The 20,967-nt window shown below is 35.7% G+C and overlaps 3 protein-coding genes across 10 annotated transcripts in view; 2 read left to right on the top strand and 1 right to left on the bottom strand.

The window, feature by feature from the left end:
- LOC106880990 (uncharacterized) overlaps positions 1–16,041 on the bottom strand; it is a 46,014-nt gene extending 29,973 nt beyond the window's left edge. The window contains exon 1 of one of the 2 annotated variants that reach the window (XM_052975489.2): positions 15,976–16,041. The gene's annotated coding sequence lies outside the window, so the exon portion shown is untranslated. The remainder of the gene's footprint in view (positions 1–15,975) is intronic. The other variant, XM_089339360.1, reaches the window with a different exon arrangement.
- The window catches only part of LOC106882002 (uncharacterized), a 42,887-nt gene extending 22,605 nt beyond the window's left edge, over positions 1–20,282 (top strand). The window contains exons 1-3 of one of the 6 annotated variants that reach the window (XR_016237824.1): positions 11,463–11,616; positions 12,821–14,929; positions 17,196–17,423. Coding sequence is in view for 3 of the 6 variants with exons in the window: in XM_052975419.2 (XP_052831379.2) it covers positions 17,537–18,736 (1,200 nt within the window). In the remaining 3 variants the exon portion in view is untranslated. Of the gene's footprint in view, positions 1–11,462; positions 11,617–12,820; positions 14,930–15,229; positions 15,765–16,044; positions 16,385–17,195 lie in introns of those variants that run through there. The other 5 variants (XR_016237825.1, XM_052975419.2, XR_016237826.1 and 2 more) reach the window with 5 other exon arrangements.
- Positions 3,101–8,107, top strand: LOC106880966 (uncharacterized). Of its 2 annotated transcripts, none has more exons than XM_089339410.1 (2): positions 3,101–3,264; positions 4,470–8,107. In XM_089339410.1, exon 2 carries the CDS (start codon positions 4,830–4,832, stop codon positions 6,441–6,443), a length of 1,614 nt encoding a protein of 537 aa, XP_089195536.1. In that variant the 5' UTR covers positions 3,101–3,264; positions 4,470–4,829; the 3' UTR covers positions 6,444–8,107. The 2 variants fall into 2 exon arrangements, with proteins under 2 accessions (XP_089195536.1, XP_089195537.1); XM_089339411.1 differs by lacking the exon at positions 3,101–3,264 and having other exon boundaries at positions 4,688–6,382; positions 7,252–7,612.
- Positions 20,283–20,967: the final 685 nt, after the last annotated feature.

Raw genomic sequence — 20,967 nt, 5'->3', positions numbered from 1 at the left:
ATTTCCATGACCGCTCAACCCAGTAGAATTTCAACACAGAGCATAAAGTCGGGAGAAGTGACCTGATGCATTTTGTCCAGTGTAGTAATGATTTTGCCGGCTCAATCTGCTTTATCTTTATATATAATATCCGTATATGATAACCTGTGTATCAATTATGTATATAAAAAATAAAAATATAAACAAAATTAAAATGTATATCAGGATGTTGGGCCTCATGGAGGAAATAATAATGGACCGAGATATCTGTCAGTATGAGGTTTTTGAGAAGATCCACTCACGTCAGCAAAACCGAGTTCTAGAAGCACTGTGAGTCTCACCTACATTTAACAAGAAACCTTCTCACACACTCTACAAGAACAAAGCAAACTTACCCCTCTTACATTTCTTCTCTTCCTCGTATTTCCACTTCATGTACTATACTTACCTCCCACTCCAAAATTCTGTCTACTTAGCCCTGTCTCACTTCATTGCTACCTGCTAGCCCATGACCTGTGTGTTCTACTAACACATAACAAGAAAACCTTTCACACACCCTACCCCAACAAACCAATCTATATCTCTTCTCTTCCTCACCTTCCCTCCTTCATATACTGCCTACCTCTCACTCCTAAATCCTGTTCTCACAGCCCTATTTCTCAGTAACATTGCTATCCAGTACCTCACTTTATATGTGCCCAAGTTTTCACCACTCACTTCCCCACCCCTCTGCACGTTCTAATCCTGCTTCTTTTGCAACATCATTCCACCAGACTGGCTCTCATACAAGTAGCACATAAAAACACCTTTTGAGATTAGTCGTTGCCAGAATTGCCTCACTGGCCCACGTGCCGGTGGCACGTAAAAGCACCCACTACACTCTTGGAGTAGTTGGCATTAGGAAGGGCATCCAGCTGTAGAAACTTTGCCAGATCATATTGAGCCTGGTGCAGCCTCTGGCTCACCAGTCCTCAGTCAAACCGTCCAACCCATGCGAGCATGGAAAGTGGACATTAAACGAAAATGATGATTCCATTTATATTATGGCATTCGAACCTCAAGGGTATGACCTGGCACTTGCCACTATCTATATCTCTCTCTTCCTTTACTCAACCATTCCATGTATATTCTGATCCATGTCCCTTATGTGTATGGCCAGCACTTTGCTACCATCTCTATCCTGCTGTCACCCACTCTCTCTCTCTCCTTCTCTCCCCTCAGGTTGGGTAAGCATATACCTCCTTTGCGGCAGCACACCTGTGTCTGTCTTCATTGTTGATCTCTCTCTCCAGCCAGGTAACCTTGTACCTCCTGTACAGCAAGGCATCTGTCTCACTATAACCTTTCATCACCTGACATAAGATCACCTCCTCCAATGCCCCATCTCCTTGCAAAAGATTTTCATCTTACAAGTTACTTGGTGACTCTGTCAGTGCAGGTGCCACTTAAAAAGGATCCAGTCCACACTGTAAAGTGGTTGGCTTTTGGAAGGGCATCCAGTTGTAAAAACCTTGCCAAAACTGACCTCACCTATACTTGGGCCACATAAAAAGCACTAAGTCCACTCTGCTGAGTGGTTGGTGTAAGGAAGGGAATCCAGTTGTAAAAATTCTGCCTGGTTAGCTCCTGTTAAACCATTCCACCCATGCCAGCATGGAAAGCGGATGTTAAATGATGATGATGATAACTTCACATAATGACAGCTGAAAAGTTCATTTTTTAGAATTCATTAAAAAATTTGGTACTTGTGTACCTAAGTGTGTGTATGTGCATTTATATATATATATATATATATATATATATATATATATATATAATTTATATATATATATAATTTATATACTGTTCACACTCAAAGGTGTCTGTCTGTAATTAACTGTATTATTAGTTCTTCTGCTTTATATCAACTGATGACTAGTTCCTGCTTGGATCTATGCCCACACTCCATGCTTACAGAAATACCCCCAAAGAATTTCACCAAAACATAAAACACACACACAAGCATTTATGTGACCTCTGTGCATCTGCCCACTAACTACACACAGCTCTCTCCTGAATCTTGCACCATGGCTTACAGATACACCTATACCAAAAACAGCCAACATTTCATCTGTCAGTAAGAGACACTTTTCTGTTTTATCTTGATTTACCTTATTCATCACTTTTGAAATCCCTTTCATTTATTTCAACCCACACCCTTTGCATATCAACACCTCTTATATTTTACTTTTTATATATGTGTATATATATATCTTTCATTTTTGACGGCACGCAGTCTGCTAGTGAATACTAAAACAGGAAATTGACCCTTTGGTATCATCTATTCTGTTTCTCTCTTTGATGAAATTCAATTGCGTATCTATCTAACGTACATGTTTGTAATTGCTATTAGCAAATGAAAGGCATGTAAATAAATAACACCAAAATAAAATTCCAATTTCCTGTTTTGCTGTATAACTCTGTAAATAAGAAGCCCATAATTCTGTATTTTGACGAACACATAGGCACAGGAGTGGCTGTGTGGTAAGTAGCTTGCTTACCAACCACATGGTTCTGGGTGGGCAAGTGTCTTCTACTATAGCGTCGGGTCGACCAAAGCCTTGTGAGTGGATTTGGTAGACGGAAACTGAAAGAAGCTCGTCGTATATATGTATATATATATATGTGTGTGTGTTTGTGTGTCTGTATTTGTCCCCCTAGCATTGCTTGACAACCGATGCTGGTGTGTTTATGTCCCCGTCACTTAGCGGTTCGGCAAAATTGACCGATAGAATAAGTACTAGGCTTACAAAGAATAAGTCTCGGGTCGATTTGCTCGACTAAAGGTGGTGCTCCAGCATGGCCGCAGTCAAATGACTGAAACAAGTAAAAGGGTAAAAGAGAATATAGCAGCAACAGTGACCACATATTGGATTGTAATAATGAAATAAGATGTTCTTTCAGAAGAAACAAGACACATATATAAATATTCGTGCTCCCATATCTCCATTTGTGGCTAGACATGGTATATATCTAGGAACACACAAATATGCACACACATTCAACAGCAATGTAAATTCACACACGTGTAAATGTCACCCTAGAATTGGCAGACGCCTTATTCTGACATTTCACACTGCGCATGTGCAACCGGATGTCAATTCTCGCTAACGCGAATAAAGTTTTGGTTTCCAACATTGACCAAAGAATTGCTGATGGTTTCTGACTTCGATTTTTTCATAGTAACAACAACATCTGATCAGTTAGTATCACTGACTTCTCAATAATAGCTGCGATTTATACGAGGTATTCTTCTTAATGATCTTCTCGTCATTCAATCGTTTTGCTTTTCAAGTTCATTAATATGAATTGTGAGTAATGTATAGAATTTGCAGCGTAATTTCGAATATAGAAGGAATGTATAAAAAATATGGGTTCTTTTTAAAATGAAACAGTGAAATGAAATCAAAACATTGTTTACTTCCAAACGTGATACTGCAGAGGTTACAAACATAAGTCCATAATTTCTGATGACTCTTATACCCTTCATCTTACAATTAACATTTGGCGATCTTTCGCCTCTTTGATATCGCCGAACATTTTTATCCATAAATATGTATTTATTGTTTTTTTCTCTTCCGCAATACGCATTTTAAAAATTTTTTTACCGTGGAAGTATTATTAATTCTTAAGCAGTGTTACATGGCAAAATTTACCAAATTCTGTTACCTATGTTTTGAAAAGGAACGAGAAATGTATCAGGTGATCGTAAGATATGCTAAAAATACATCGCCCATAAATTACATAAAAACCGGTTTTTTTGGTAGGTGGGGGTTCACTAATGATATGAATTCTCGTGTGCAGAACACAAATTTCGAAAATGTTTCTAAAAATTTCAAAATATAAAACACTTATGTGAATTTGTATGGCATGCTGAGACCATAATCCCACCCAAATTTTATAAAAGCCAAATGTGGACGTAAATGTTTATATCTACAGTTTATCACTATTGAAATATAGTATATTTCCCATCGTTGAATCTATTTTAAATGCAGGTGGATTTATGGTTTAAGCACCTCATAACTTTTTTGTGCGGACAGTCTGAATTTTTTGCTTAAATCCCAGTAATGGACCATTAAATGTGTTTATGTGGAGAAAGATATTGGTAAACATGAATACATAATTTATAAAGAAACAAGAAAGGTATCAGATGTGCCTAAAATAACAGCTAAATCGCACTTAAACACCAAATAAACAATCTTGTTTTTGCTTTTTTTTTCTCCATAATAATATGAATTCTTGTTTGTAAGATTGGAAAAAAAATTTTTTAATTTCAAAATTTAAAAAAGTTAGGGATTATATGTGGTGTGTAAACTAGGATTCCACTCAAATTTAGAGCTCAATTGTGGACGTAAATGTTTGTATTTACAGTTTATCAATCTGTATAATTTCCATCATTAAAACTATTTGAAATATCCCCTACATCTTCTAATGTTTCTCTATTATTTCAGAAATATCACATGACATTGGCTTAATAGTATTTAACTTAGATGTATCATTGATACTTATCATCTTTCACAAAGTAAAGAAAGTTGCTACACAAAATGGATATATTCCTGCATCTATAAATCTGTGATAGAATTGGTGTTACACAATTGTTGCTGTGACTTGGGAACATTTGCAAAATTTCTCTACTTCACTGCCTGGAATATCTTCAAGAGTTGATTGCTTTGTTTAAACTTGGACATATTTCGAAAGGAGGTTGCAGTATCTTAACACATCAATTGAAGTCACACTTTATGGAAATATAGTTCTAGATATACTTCAAAGAACACAAGAACAAGAGATGAATTTGTCGGAGAAGTAAAATTATGGAAAATGAATTCTGTGAGGAACCAATTCAAATTAAAATAGAGACTGAACGAGTTGATTCTTGTGATGAAATTCAGAATGAGAGAGAAGAAAAATCATACTCCTGTGACATGTGTAAAAAATCATTCTCTCAGAAACACCACCTAAATGATCACAAACGTATTCACACAGGAGAGAAGCCATATCATTGTGATATCTGTGGTAAGTCATTCTCTACAAGTGGTACTTTAAGTACCCATAAACATATTCATACAAGAGAGAAACCATATCACTGTGATATCTGTGGTAAATCCTTTTCCACAAGTAGTGCATTAAATACTCACAAACGTATTCATACAGGAGAGAAACCATATCACTGTGATATCTGTGGTAAATCATTCTCTACGAATGGTAACTTAAATAGTCACAAATTTATTCATGCTGAAGAGAGACCATATCACTGTGATATCTGTGGTAAGTCATTCTTTAAAAGTCGTACTTTAAGTACCCATAAAGATATTCATACCAGAGAGAGACCATATCGTTGTGAAATCTGTGGTAAATCCTTTTTCACAAGTTATGCATTAAATACTCACAAACGTATTCATACAGGAGAAAAACCATATCACTGTGATATCTGTGGTAAATCTTACTCTCAAAGTAGTGCATTAAATACTCACACACGTATTCATACAGGAGAAAAGCCATATCATTGTGATATCTGTGGTAAGTCATTCTCTACAAGTGGTACTTTAAGTACCCATAAACATATTCTTACAAGAGAGAGACCATATCACTGTGAAGTCTGTGGTAAATCCTTTTTCACAAGTAGTGCATTAAATACTCACAAACGTATTCATACAGGAGAAAAACCATATCATTGTGATATCTGTGGTAAATCCTTCTCTCAAAGTTCAACCTTAAGTAATCACAGAAGTATTCATACAGGAGAGAGACCGTGCCTCTGTCAGATTTGTGGTAAATCATTCATAAATAAAAGTAAATTGCAGAGACACATATATATTCATACAGGAGAAAAACCCCATTGCTGTAATATATGTGGCAAATCATTCTCTCAAAAGAATGACTTAAATAAACACATACGGATCCATACAGGTGAAAAACCATTTCACTGTGATATCTGTGGTAAATCTTGCTCTCAAAGTAGTGATTTAATTAAACATAAGCGTGTTCATACAGGAGAGAAACCATATAACTGTGATATCTGTGGCAAGTCTTTCTCTGAAAGCACTGCCTTAGATATACATCGACGTATTCATACAGGAGAGACACCCTATCAGTGTGATATCTGTGGTAAATCATTCAATGCACGTTGTAATTTAAATATTCACAAGCGTATTCATACAGGAGAGAAACCGTATCATTGTGATATCTGTGGCAAGTCTTTCTCTGAAAGCAATGCCTTACATATACATCGACGCATTCATACAGGAGAGACACCCTATCAGTGTGATATCTGTGGTAAATCATTCATTACACATGGTAAGTTAAATATTCACAAGCGTATTCATACAGGAGAGAAACCGTATCATTGTGATATCTGTGGTAAATCATTTCCTAGTAGACAGGCCTTGAAGTCTCACAACCCTGTTCATGCAGGGCAAAACGTATAACGTTGTGATGTCTGGTAAATCATTTCCAGATAAAAGTAAATTTGGGTGATACATATATATTCATAGAGAAGAAAAAGCCTATTGCTGTAATATCTGTGGCAATCATTCATTTGAAATGATAGCTTATATAGGCACATGCGGACTTATGCAGGAGAAAACTGTGACATTTGTGGCAAGTATTACTCTGAAGGCAGTGCTTTACATATACATTGACGTATTCATACTACAAAGACACCATATCAATGTGATGTCTGTGGTAAATCATTCTCTCACACATCTTCCCCAATAAAGCACATACGTATTCGTACAGGAGAAGGGCCATTCCACTGTGAGATTTGTGGTAAATCATTCCCAAATAAAAGCAAATTACAGAGACACACATATGTTCATACAGGGTAAAAATCCTATAGCTATAATATCTGTAGCAAATCATCCAGTCAAAAGAATGATTTAAATGAGCATATACGAATTCATACAGGTGAAAAACCATATCACTGTGATCTCTGTGTAAAATCTTGCTCTCAAACAGGAGAATGTGATATCTGTAGCAAGTCTTCATTTGCAGGCAGTACCTTACATAAACATAGGCGTATTCATACAAGAGAGACACCTTATCACTCTGTTATCTGTGGCAAATCCTTTTCTTGCTGGTAGTACCTTAATCCATCATAAACAATTCATACAGGATGAAAACCATGTCACTTTAATATCTGTGACAAAACATTCTCTAATAGGTCTACTGTAACTAGGCACAAACATATCTATACAGGAGAAAAACCATATCAGCCGTGATATCTATGGTCAATTTATTCTCTAGGAATACAAGCTTAGCTCAACACAAACATACACATACAGGTGAGAAACCATGTCACTGTGTTCTCTGTGGAGAATCATTCTCTCAAAGTGGTAAATCGTCTAGTCATGAACATGTTCGTATAGCAGAGAAATTGTTTATCTGTGATATTTGTAGTAAATCATTCTCTAGAAATTTTCACTTAACTACAAACAAACATCTTCATACACAGGAGTGAATGTATTACAGAAATATTCTTTTGGCAACTACTTCTCTGGAATATGCAGCAAATCTATTCACAGCGATGATAAGCGATATCAACTTGATATTTGTGGTAAATTAATTTCTTTTGGCAATGACTAAATAAGTCACAAACATGAAAATGAAGGACAAGCCGTATCACAGTGACATCTGTAGACACAAAAAATATGCTATAACAATGTCATAAGGGTGTTCTAACAATATATTTTATACATAACTACAACTGGTGGTGTTATTGATTTTTATACTTCCACTGAAGATATGCGTGACATGTTCAACACTGGCATGACATAATCATCATTTTCTATTACAGTGTTGGAGTTAAGAGTCAAATGGGTGTGTTTAAAGTCACACATGTTTTGTTAATCAAGTATTTCGTCACTATCTCCTGTTCTTGGTGAGCAGTTGCTTAGTCTTCCAGATGAGTTATGCATATATTGCATGTCTAGGAGAAGCTATTATTCCTGTCAAATGTTGCTGGCATTCTGTAGCTAGTGTATCCATGCATAACTTTCTGCCCATATGATGGGTATTTTCCTTCCAAGTCTCTAACTAGTGCAATCCAGCTCCTTTGCGTGTGTGTGTGTGTATATGTATGCTTGTCTTGACATTATGTGATAGTTGGAAGTGAGGTGTCCCTGTCATGCAACCAGTGCCATTTGTTTCAAATTTTCCATGAAGAACTTGGTTGGCCACAGCGATGTGTTACCTTGCTTCAAAATGGGTGAGGGTTGGTGACGCAAAAGGTATATGACTATAAGAAATTTGCATCACTGAATTGTTTGACCCATGCAGGCATAGAAAAGTAGACATGAAAATGATAATTATGATATACACACAAACACATATTTGAGTGTTAAAATGGTAGAAAAGTACTCAAGACATGTAACATTATGTATTTACTGACTCTTGTTTTAAGGACTCATTTTGACTCAGGCCTGTCATGGAGAAACTGAAACAAATGACACTATGGATGAGCCTTTTGTTTACAATGATGATGCAACACATCAAAGCATGTTAAGAAACATAGACATACTTTCACAGTAGGCTGCAAACAAACCAACTCCATCAGAGAGGCCATTGATCACAAGCAGTGAATGCACATTCAAACAGGGTCAATTTGAACTTAATCGCTTAGACACGTTTTTTTCTCATTCTCCCTCCATTTCTTTTCCTTTTAATCCTTTGTATTGAAGAGCATAGACTCAAAACGTCAGACTTTTCCAGGCATCTTCCACAAATAAATCAAACCAAAAAAATCACATTATTTGTTTTTTTCTTTAATTTCATTTCTGTTGTTGATATAAAAACTAATACTTTTGTTTTTATTATCTCCATGTTGAAAGCCTTTAATTAGTATTCATAGAGAAATATTACACAAATATAATGATGGTTATTGTGTTACTGCCAAAAGGAAGCAACTGTTTCAGCAATATTGCCATACAGATTATTTGGACAGAGAGGCAAGAAATGATTTATGTGAGAGCTATAAGAGTGATAGTTGCAATATTAATTGCAAAATTCTAGTGGTGAGCTGGCAGAATTGTTAGTATGCCAGGCAAAATGCTTAGTGGCATTTCGTCCATCTTTACATTCTGAATCGATATTCCACCGATGTCACCTTCGCCTTTCATCCTTTCAGAGTTGATAAAATAAGTACCATATTAGCACAGTGGTTGATGTAATTGACTTGCACCCACCCCCAAGTTTCTGTCCTTGTGCCAAACTTTGAAACCAATAATAATAGCAATATTTCTGAGAAGGGAGGGCAGATAGGTAGGTGGTTGATTCTATATATTTATATATTATGGTTTTGAATATGGGCGCAGGGACTGCAATTTTGGAGGAGTTAATTTTCATGACCGCTCAACCAGTATCCCAGTAGAATTTCAACACAGCATAAAGTCGGAAGAAGTGACCTGAAGCATTTTGCCAGCTCACCTGCTTTATGATGATTCCATTTATATTATGGCATTCGAACCATCTATATCTCTCTCTTCCTTTACTCAACCATTCCATGTATATTCTGATCCCTGTCCCTTATGTTTATGGCCAGCACTTTGCCACCATCTCTATCCTGCTGTCACCCACTCTCTCTCTCTCCTTCTCTCCCCTCAGGTTGGGTAAGCATATACCTCCTTTGCGGCAGCACACCTGTGTCTGTCTTCATTGTTGATCTCTCTCTCCAGCCAGGTAACCTTGTACCTCCTGTACAGCAAGGCATCTGTCTCACTATAACCTTTCATCACCTGACATAAGATCACCTCCTCCAATGCCCCCTCCCCTTGCAAAAGATTTTCGTCTTACAAGTTACTTGGTGACTCTGTCATTGCAGGTGCCACTTACAAAGGATCCAGTCCACACTGTAAAGTGGTTGACTTTTGGAAGGGCAGTTGTAAAAACCTTGCCAAAACTGACCTCACCTATACTTGGGCCACATAAAAAGCACTAAGTCCACTTTGCTGAGTGGTTGGTGTAAGGAAGGGCATCCAGTTGTAAAAATTCTGCCTGGTTAGCTCCTGTTAAACAGTTCCACCCATGCCAGCATGGAAAGCAGATGTTAAATGATGATGATGATGATAACTTTACATAATGACAGCTGAAAAGTTCATTTTTTAGAATTCATTAAAAAATTTGGTACTTGTGTACCTAAGTGTGTGTATGTGCATTTATATATATATATATATATATATATATATATAATTTATATACTGTTCACACTCAAAAGTGTCTGTCTGTAATTAACTGTATTATTAGTTCCTCTGCTTTATATCAACTGGCGACTGGCTCCTGCTTGGATCTATGCCCACACTCCATGCTTACAGATATACCCCCAAAGAATTTCACCAAAACATAAAACACACACACAAGCATTTATGTGACCTCTGCGCAGCTGCCCACTAACTACACACGGCTCTCTCCTGAATCTTGCACCATGGCTTACAGATACACCTATACCAAAAACAGCCAACATTTCATCTGTCAGTAAGAGACACTTTTCTGTTTTATCTTGATTTACCTTATTCATCACTTTTGAAATCCCTTTCATTTATTTCAACCCACCCCCTTTGCATATCAACACCTCTTATATTTTACTTTTTATATATGTGTATATATATATATCTTTCATTTTTGACGGCACGCAGTCTGCTAGTGAATACTAAAACAGGAAATTGACCCTTTGGTATCATCTATTCTGTTTCTATCTTTGATGAAATTCAATTGCGTATCTATCTAACGTACATGTTTGTAATTCCTATTAGCAAATGAAACGCATGTAAATAAATAACACCAAAATAATATTCCAATTTCCTGTTTTGCTGTATAACTGTAAATAAGAAGCCCATAATTCTGTATTTTGACAAACACATAGGCGCAGGAGTGGCTGTGTGGTAAGTAGCTTGCTTACCAACCACATGGTTCTGGGTGGGCAAGTGTCTTCTACTATAGCGTCGGGCCGACCAAAGCCTTGTGAGTGGATTTGGTAGACGGAAACTGAAAGAAGCTCGTCGTATATATGTATATATATATATATGTGTGTGTTTGTGTGTCTGTATTTGTCCCCCTAGCATTGCTTGACAACCGATGCTGGTGTGTTTATGTCCCCGTCACTTAGCGGTTCGGCAAAATTGACCGATAGAATAAGTACTAGGCTTACAAAGAATAAGTCTCGGGTCGATTTGCTCGACTAAAGGTGGTGCTCCAGCATGGCCGCAGTCAAATGACTGGAACAAGTAAAAGAGAATATAGCAGCAACAGTGACCACATATTGGACAGAAGAAACAAGACACATTTTTAAATATTCGTGCTCCCATATCTCCATTTGTGGCTAGACATGGTATATATCCAGGAACACACAAATATGCACACACATTCAACAGCAATGTAAATTCACACACGTGTAAATGTCACCCTAGAATTGGCAGACGCCTTATTCTGACGTTTCACACTGCGCATGTGCAACCGGATGTCAATTCTCGCTAACGCGAATAAAGTTTTGGTTTCCAACATTGACCAAAGAATTGCTGATGGTTTCTGACTTCGATCAGTGCATAGTAACAACAACATCTGATCAGTTAGTATCACTGACTTCTCAATAATAGCTGCGATTTATACGAGGTATTCTTCTTAATGATCTTCTCGTCATTCAATCGTTTTGCTTTTCAAGTTCATTAATATGAATTGTGAGTAATGTATAGAATTTGCAGCGTAATTTCGAATATAGGAGGAATGTATAAAAAATATGGGTTCTTTTTAAAATGAAACAGTGAAATGAAATCAAAATATTGTTTACTTCCAAACGTGATACTGCAGAGGTTACAAACATAAGTCCATAATTTCTGATGACTCTTATACCCTTCATCTTACAATTAACGTTTGGCGATCTTTCGCCTTTTTGATATCGCCGAACATTTTTATCCATAAATATGTATTTATTGTTTTTTTCTCTTCCGCAATACGCATTTTTAAAATTTTTTTACCGTGGAAGTATTATTAATTCTTAAGCAGTGTTACATGGCAAAATTTACCAAATTCTGTTACCTATGTTTTGAAAAGGAACGAGAAATGTATCAGGTGATCGTAAGATATGCTAAAAATACATCGCCCATAAATTACATAAAAACCGGTTTTTTTGGTAGGTGGGGGTTCACTAATGATATGAATTCTCGTGTGCAGAACACAAATTTCGAAAATGTTTCTAAAAATTTCAAAATATAAAACACTTATGTGAATTTGTATGGCATGCTGAGACCATAATCCCACCCAAATTTTATAAAAGCCAAATGTGGACGTAAATGTTTATATCTACAGTTTATCACTATTGAAATATAGTATATTTCCCATCGTTGAATCTATTTTAAATGCAGGTGGATTTATGGTTTAAGCACCTCATAACTTTTTTGTGCAGACAGTCTGAATTTTTTGCTTAAATCCCAGTAATGGACCATTAAATGTGTTTATGTGGAGAAAGATATTGGTAAACATGAATACATAATTTATAAAGAAACAAGAAAGGTATCAGATGTGCCTAAAATAACAGCAAAATCGCTCTTAAATACCAAATAAACAATCTTGTTTTTGCTTCTTTTTTTTCCATAATAATATGAATTTTTGTTTGTAAGATTGGAAAAAAATTTTTTAATTTCAAAATTTAAAAAAGTTAGGGATTATATGTGGTGTGTAAACTAGGATTCCACTCAAATTTAGAGCTCAATTGTGGACGTAAATGTTTGTATTTACAGTTTATCAATCTGTATAATTTCCATCATTAAAACTATTTGAAATATCCCCTACATCTTCTAATGTTTCTCTATTATTTCAGAAATATCACATGACATTGGCTTAATAGTATTTAACTTAGATGTATCATTGATACTTATCATCTTTCACAAAGTAAAGAAAGTTGCTACACAAAATGGATATATTCCTGCATCTATAAATCTGTGATAGAATTGGTGTTACACAATTGTTGCTGTGACTTGGGAACATTTGCAAAATTTCTCTACTTCACTGCCTGGAATATCTTCAAGAGTTGATTGCTTTGTTTAAACTTGGACATATTTCGAAAGGAGGTTGCAGTATCTTAACACATCAATTGAAGTCACACTTTATGGAAATATAGTTCTAGATATACTTCAAAGAACACAAGAACAAGAGATGAATTTGTCGGAGAAGTAAAATTATGGAAAATGAATTCTGTGAGGAACCAATTCAAATTAAAATAGAGACTGAACGAGTTGATTCTTGTGATGAAATTCAGAATGAGAGAGAAGAAAAATCATACTCCTGTGACATGTGTAAAAAATCATTCTCTCAGAAACACCACCTAAATGATCACAAACGTATTCACACAGGAGAGAAGCCATATCATTGTGATATCTGTGGTAAGTCATTCTCTACAAGTGGTACTTTAAGTACCCATAAACATATTCATACAAGAGAGAAACCATATCACTGTGATATCTGTGGTAAATCCTTTTCCACAAGTAGTGCATTAAATACTCACAAACGTATTCATACAGGAGAGAAACCATATCACTGTGATATCTGTGGTAAATCATTCTCTACGAATGGTAACTTAAATAGTCACAAGTTTATTCATGCTGAAGAGAGACCATGCCAGTGTGATATCTGTGGTAAATCCTTCCCTTGCATATCGTCCTTAAGTAAACACAGAAGTATTCATACAGGAGAGAGACCATGCCTCTGTCAGATTTGTGGTAAATCCTTCCCAGATAAAAGTAAATTACAAAGACACATATATATTCATACAGGAGAAAAACCCCATTGCTGTAATATTTGTGGAAAATCATTCTCTCAAAAGAATGATTTAAATAAACACATACGAATTCATACAGGTGAAAAACCATATCACTGTGATATCTGTGGTAAATCTTGCTCTCAAAGTAGTGATTTAATTAAACATAAGCGTGTTCATACAGGAGAGAAACCATATCAGTGTGATATCTGTAGCAAGTCATTCTCTGAAGGCAGTGCCTTACATATACATCGACGTATTCATACAGGAGAGACACCATATCACTGTGATATCTGTGGCAAATCATTCTCTCACACATCTCCCCTAATTAAACACAGACATACCCACACAGGGGAGAGACCATACCACTGTGAGATTTGTGGTAAATCATTCCCATATAAAAGTAAATTACAGAGACACATATATGTTCATACAGGAGAAAAACCCGTATGAATTGCTGTAACATCTGTAGTAAATCATTCATTCAAAATGATAACTTAAATAGATACATATGGATTCATACCTGACAAAAACCATATTGCTGTGATATGTGAGGTCAATCATTTTCTGACGGTAGTACCTTAATTAAGCACAAAAATATTCATACAGGAGAAAAACCATATTACTGTGATATCTGTGGTAAATCATTTTCTAAAAGTCATACCTTAACTAAGCATAAACGTATCCATACAGGAGAAAAACCATACCAGTGTGACATCTGTGGCCAGTCATTCTCCAGGAATGGATATTTAGCTAAGCACAAACACATTCATATTGATGAGAAAACATATCACTGTGTTATTTGTGGCAAATCATTCTCTCAAAGTAATGAGTTAGCCAAACACAAACGCACTCATACAGGCGAACAGCCATATCATTGTGCTATCTGTGGGAAATCATTCTCTCAAACTAACGACTTATACAGACACAAACGCACTCATACAGGTGACAGCCAGGTAGACTACTCAAGTTACTGTGTTTTGGCAGGGTTTTTGTGGCTTGATGCCCTTCATAACACCAACCACTCTGCTGTTGCATGTACTTCCAGATGAACTTGCAAGAATTTGGTCAGATGTGGCTGTTATAAAAGACTTACTGAAGGTGCTATGCAGTGGGACCGAATCCAGGGAAACCTGGTTCAGAAGCAAGCTTCTTAAGTAGACAGCTACTCCTGTAAGTATTCCTTATATATATATATATATATATATATATATATATATATATATATATATATATGTGTGTGTGTGTATGTATGTATGTATATATATTCACCATTGTCATTGTAACGTCTACTTTTCTGTGCTTGCATGGCTCTGAGGAGAGTGTTAGAACACTGCTCAGCCCAGGAATTGAAACCACGATCTCACTATAACCTCTACAATTAAATAAACCAAAAAAGAAAAATTATATTGTTTTTTTTTTTTCTTTTATTACATTTCTCTTCTTGACATGAAACTTTTTTTTTCCTTTTAGGGATAGCTTCCTCTCAGCCCATTGCTGAGTGAGAGTCACCACCCTACTCGTTATCTTGTCCCAGTTCTTCTCCATTTGGAGGAACCAGACCCCAAACAATTTAAGCAATCCGACGGTCCGGCGTCCCACGATGGAGACACTGTTGGACGGCATGGGCTTGCTTCTCCTGGTGCCAAGCCGCAAGCCCACTGACTTTTCCTGGTTAATTTTCGCTCTCGTTACCACTTCGTATTCTTTTAGTGTCTTGCCGACCAGGTCGATATAGCTGTGGCTAGAGACTATGACGGTGACATCGTCCACGTATGAAGACGTTCTTGTGGGATGCCTCTCAGCATCGCCAGCTTCCACAGTAGTGGCTTGGGAGTCAATACCTACAGAAGCAACAAGAGGGGGCATCCTTGACGGACTGAACGTGCAGTTTCAAATGGTCTGGATAGATGCCCATTTACGCAATTTTTTTTTCAAAATTATAATCTCTGTATTTTTGTACGTATTTCGCTAATAAAATTTCCGGAAAAAGCGAAAAATAAAGAAATGGGGAAAGGGGGGAATTGAAATTTTGAAGTTGCGATTTTTGAAAGTTTCTTTTTCCAGAATCGGAATCTCCATAGCCTAGAACATGGGATTTCGTTAAAAAAATCACAAAAAAAATCAAGGGGCAAAGGGTTCCGTTTACATATCTTCCACCTGGACCAAATATTTAACAACAAACAGTTTTTTTTTCAATACAAATAAAGCCAACTTACTTGCAGCGATCGATAGAAATACATACTTGCAGCCGATACACACATACGCCCGACTGCGCATGTGCAACCGGATATTTATTCCCGATACTAATATTGGTTTCTAAGTTTGACACAACGCCAGCAATTTCGGGGGAGGGGTTAAGTCGATCACATCGATCCCAGTACTCAATTAGTACATATTTTATCGAGCCCACTGGAGGAAAGGCAAAGTCAACCTCGGTGGAATTTGAAATGTGAAGGTAAGGACACGAAATGCCGCTGAGTATTTTGCCGGTCTTACAAACGATTCTGCCAGCTCGCCGCCTGATCCGATGCTAATATTGACTAATTAATCCCTGATGGGCTTCTGACTTTAATGAGTGCATATAATGACACAAGACTAACATTACTGACTTCTTAATAATACGAGGTATTTTGCTTAATGTTCTTCTCTCCATTCAATAGTTTTTCTTTTCGCTTTCCTTCATATAACTTTTGGTGAATGTGACGAATTAAGGCTTAATTTCAAAGATATGAGGAATGTATAATAAAAAGATGATGGTTTTTACTTGACATAGTGAAATGAAATCGAATCATTGTTTACTACGTTCGTGATATTACAATGATCAGAAACATCGGAAGTTCATAATTACTATTATTATTACATCTTACAATTAATGTTTTACCTTTAGGGCGGTATTGAATTAATTGCTTGTAATTATATTTGAATTGGGATTTTTTTTCTTCCTCTACTACACATGGTTTTACGATGGAAATATTATTAACTCTTAAATATTGTTGCATCGTAAAATTGTGTTGTTGATTTTGTTTTGGAATGCAAAAGAAATATTGTTTACTACGGGGAGAAAATATTTACATTTTAAAAGCATGCGTATAAGGAGAATACAGAAAAAATGCAGTACAGTAACTTGCATGTACTTGTTCTGCTCTGTCTGAATTGACCTGGGGTTAAAGAGTAATTGACCTACGGTGAAAGACCTTCCTGGACAGAAAGCCCCATGTCCACTACTTTGTAATTTAAGATAAATAATTTGATCGTGTTGCTGTAGTCTATGATGTATAGACCTTACATGAGATGTAATTTTAACAAATTTAAAGTTCAAATGTCGACGTAAATGTTTACATTTACAGTTTATCAATATAGAAATATAGTAAATTTTCCATCTCTGAAACTACTTTTAAAATCCGGTATATCTTACACCGTTTCTCTATTATTTCAGAAATATCAGATGACATTGGCATACAGGTATATCATACTTCAGATGTATCATCGATATTTATCATCATTTAAAAAGAAAAAAGAAGTTGCTACACGGAATGGATATAATCCCGTTTCTATGAAATCTGAGAAAATTGGTGAGATCATTAGTAAGGTTTTACTACTTAACTGCCTGAAATATGTTCAAGAGTAGGTTATGTTCTAATTAAAGTTGGACATTATTACGAAAGAGTTTCCAGTATCTTCTATCATCAGCGAGGATCACGTTCCATGGTAGTATAGCAGTAGAAATAATTAAGAAAATACAAGAACAAGAGGGGAAGTGGTCAGAGAAGAATAATTATGGAAAGTGAATACTCTAAGAATCCAATTCAAATCAAAACAGAGTCTGCGAGTATTGATAGTTCTGATGAGATGCAAAAAGAGACAGAAAAAACGTCATACTTCTGTAATGTGTGTAAAAAGACATTCTCTCAAAGACGTTGCCTAATTGAGCACAAGCTTATTCACACGGGACGAAAACTATATCATTGTGACATTTGTAGTAAATCATTCTCTAAAAGTAGTACCTTAAACACACACAAATGTATTCATACAGGAGAGTCACCATATCACTGTGATATCTGTGGTAAGTCGTTCTCTAGAAGTGGTACATTAAATATACATAAACGCATTCATACAGGAGAGTCACCATATCACTGTGATATCTGTGGTAAATCCTTTTCCACAAGTAGTAAATTAAATACTCACAAACGCATTCACACTGGTGAGAGACCATATCATTGTGATATCTGTGGTCAATCATTCTCTGAAAATAGTACCTTAAACAAACACAAATATGTTCATATAGGAGAGAAGCCACATCAGTGTAATATCTGTGGTCAATCATTTTCTGTAAGTAGTACCTTAAACACGCACAAACATATTCATACAGGAGAGAGACCATATCATTGTGATATCTGTGGTAAATCATTTTCTAAGAGTTGTAATTTAAATAGTCACAAACGCATACACACAGGAGAAAAACCATATCACTGTGATATCTGCGGCAAATCATTTTCTAAGAGTTGTAATTTAAATAGTCACAAACGTACACATACAGGAGAAAAACCATATCACTGTGATATCTGTGGTAAATCATTCTCTGAAAATGGTCACTTAAATTCTCACAAACGTATTCATACAGGAGAGAAACCATATCACTGTGATATATGTGGTAAATCATTCTCTGAAAGTGGTAATTTAAATTCTCACATGCATATTCATACAGGAGAGAAACCATTCCACTGTGATATCTGTGGTAAATCATTTTCTAAAAGTAGTAACTTAAATAGTCACACACATATTCATACAGGAGAGAGACCATATCATTGTGATATCTGTGGTAAATCGTTTTCTAAAGGTAGTAACTTAAATAGTCATAAGCATATTCATACTGGAGAGAAACCATATCACTGTGAGATTTGTGGTAAATCATTCCCAGTTCCATGTAAACTAAGAGCACACAAATATAATATTCATACAGATGGAAAACCATATTGATGTAATATTTGTGGCAAATCATTGTCAAAATGCTCACTTAAAGCAAGCACTTACAGATTGATATGGGAGAAAAACCATTTCAGTGTCATATTTCTGGTAAATCTTGTTCTACATAGCAATGACTTAATTAAACATAAGCGTGTTCATACAGCAGAATAACCATTTCACTGTGACATCTGTCAAAAATCCTATTCTAGTAGTGGTGTGTTAAATATTCATATACAATTAAAACCATTTCACTATTTTACCTGTGGTTAATCATTTTCTGGAGGTTGTACCTGAACTAAGCATAAGTAATCTCAGGCAAGTGGGTGGCCATATCAGTGTGATATCTGTGGTAAATCAATTTCTGAAAGTTAGCATAGATATATTCATTCAGCAGAGAAACCACACCATTGTGATGTCTGTGGAAAACCTCTCAAAATGTTAACTTAGCTCTACACAAACATACTAGGACAGGTTGAAAGCCACATCTGTGAGAAATCATTCTGTACCAATTGATACTTAACTAAACATCAATATATTCATACAGGAGTGGGACCACATGCCCATGATGTTTACTTTAAATCATTCTCTCCTGATGGAGTTTCAATTATATACAAACACACGCATACTGGTGAGAAGCCATATTTGTGGAAAACTTTTCTTTCAAAATGTCAACTTCGCTCTACACAAACATACTAATAAGCTATATCAGTGTGACAACTGTGAGAAATCACACTCTCAAGTAAGTATCTTATCTAATTTCAAATACGTTCACAGAACAGAACAAAAGCTGTACCTTTGTGATATTTGTGGTAAATCATTCTCTAGGAATTTCGAAGTAACTAAACACAAATGTACTTCACACTGTGGTATCTGTAGACACAAAAAAGATGTTATAACAATATAAGGGTATTCTAACAATACATTTTATATATAACTACAACTGGTGAGGTTACTGATTTTTGTACTTCTACTAATGATAGGGATGATATCTTTAATAGTGGTATGACATAATCAACATATTTTGCTGCTGTGTGGAGGTTTAGAATCACAGGTATATGTTTTGTTAATCAAGTATTCAGTTGCTATCTCCTGTTGTTGGAGAGCAAATGTTTAGCCTTCTAGATGAGATATAATGTCATGTCCAGGAGAGGCTACTATTCCAGTCAGTGTTGCTAACATTCTCTAGCTTTTCCATGTTTACATGGGTCAGATGGAATTTGTTAAGGCAGATTTTCTACAGTTGGATACCCTTTCAGAAGACTGGAAATGAACAACATTGCTTGTGTGACAATGATGCTTGTTTACAGCTATCATAAGCTTCTTAAGCAGACAGCTGCTTCTGTGCCTTTTCTTATATATATGAAAAAGGGACAGAAATTGAAATAAAATCATTCGAAACCAATCAAGTTTGCTCACTTTGGTTGTTAATAAATCAACTGTCAGTTAAGTACATTTTGAAATCTGATGATTACTATGAACATATGAAAGTGCTAATTGAACTTAACATTACAAAATATTTTTTAATGTTAAAATACCATAATAAAAAATGTGAAAAATAGACCATGTCTTTACTTTATTAAACTGATTATATTTATATATATATATATATATATGTATGCACCATCATTGTTTTAACATCTTTTTTTTCCATGCTTACATGACTAAGAGAAGAGTGTCAGACACAAGTTTCTATGACTGGAAGTACTTCTTGTTGCCAATTGCATTTCTTTCTGAATGAAATAATAATTTCCCAGTCTATCAAACAACAAACAGCTTGAACATGTTTATGTGTAGAAACTAAAACAAAGGACATTGTATGGATGAGCTTTTTATTTACAATGATGGTACATGTCACGACATAAAGAAGCAAGGTCATACATTCATAGTGGGCTGCAAGCAAACCAACTCCATCAGAAAGGCCATTGTTCACAATCAGTGAATGCATATGCAAACAAGGCCGATTTCAAATAACTCACACATATATATTAGTATTAACGGTAGAAGACACTTGCTCAAGGTGCCACATATTGAACCTGGAACCATGTGGTTGGAAAGCAAGTTTCTTACCACACATAGTACTTTTCAAATGGTGTAGATTAAAATCTGTATTGCAAATACATGAGGAAAAATTAAAAGACTACGTGGGGGGTGCATTCATACATACTGACACACATCACAGCTGTCTTCAACATTTCAAGTTTCATTTTATATCAATGTTAGTGATATGTGTTACTGTGCATGTG

Source organism: Octopus bimaculoides, chromosome 21, assembly GCF_046866305.1.
Source record: "Octopus bimaculoides isolate indiv1 chromosome 21, ASM4686630v1, whole genome shotgun sequence".
Lineage (NCBI taxonomy): Eukaryota > Metazoa > Mollusca > Cephalopoda > Octopoda > Octopodidae > Octopus > Octopus bimaculoides.
Note: the sequence above shows the minus strand (reverse complement) of the source record. Positions and strands in the feature narration are given on the sequence as shown.

Excerpts from the sequence above, each read along its gene's own strand:
- LOC106880966 (XM_089339411.1), top strand. The coding sequence starts at position 4,830 with ATGGAAAATGAATTCTGTGAGGAACCAATTCAAATTAAAATAGAGACT. Across the intron at positions 6,383-7,251 it reads TGTGATATCTGTGGTAAATC|ATTCTCTAGGAATACAAGCT; the intron begins ATTTCCTAGTAG and ends TATGGTCAATTT.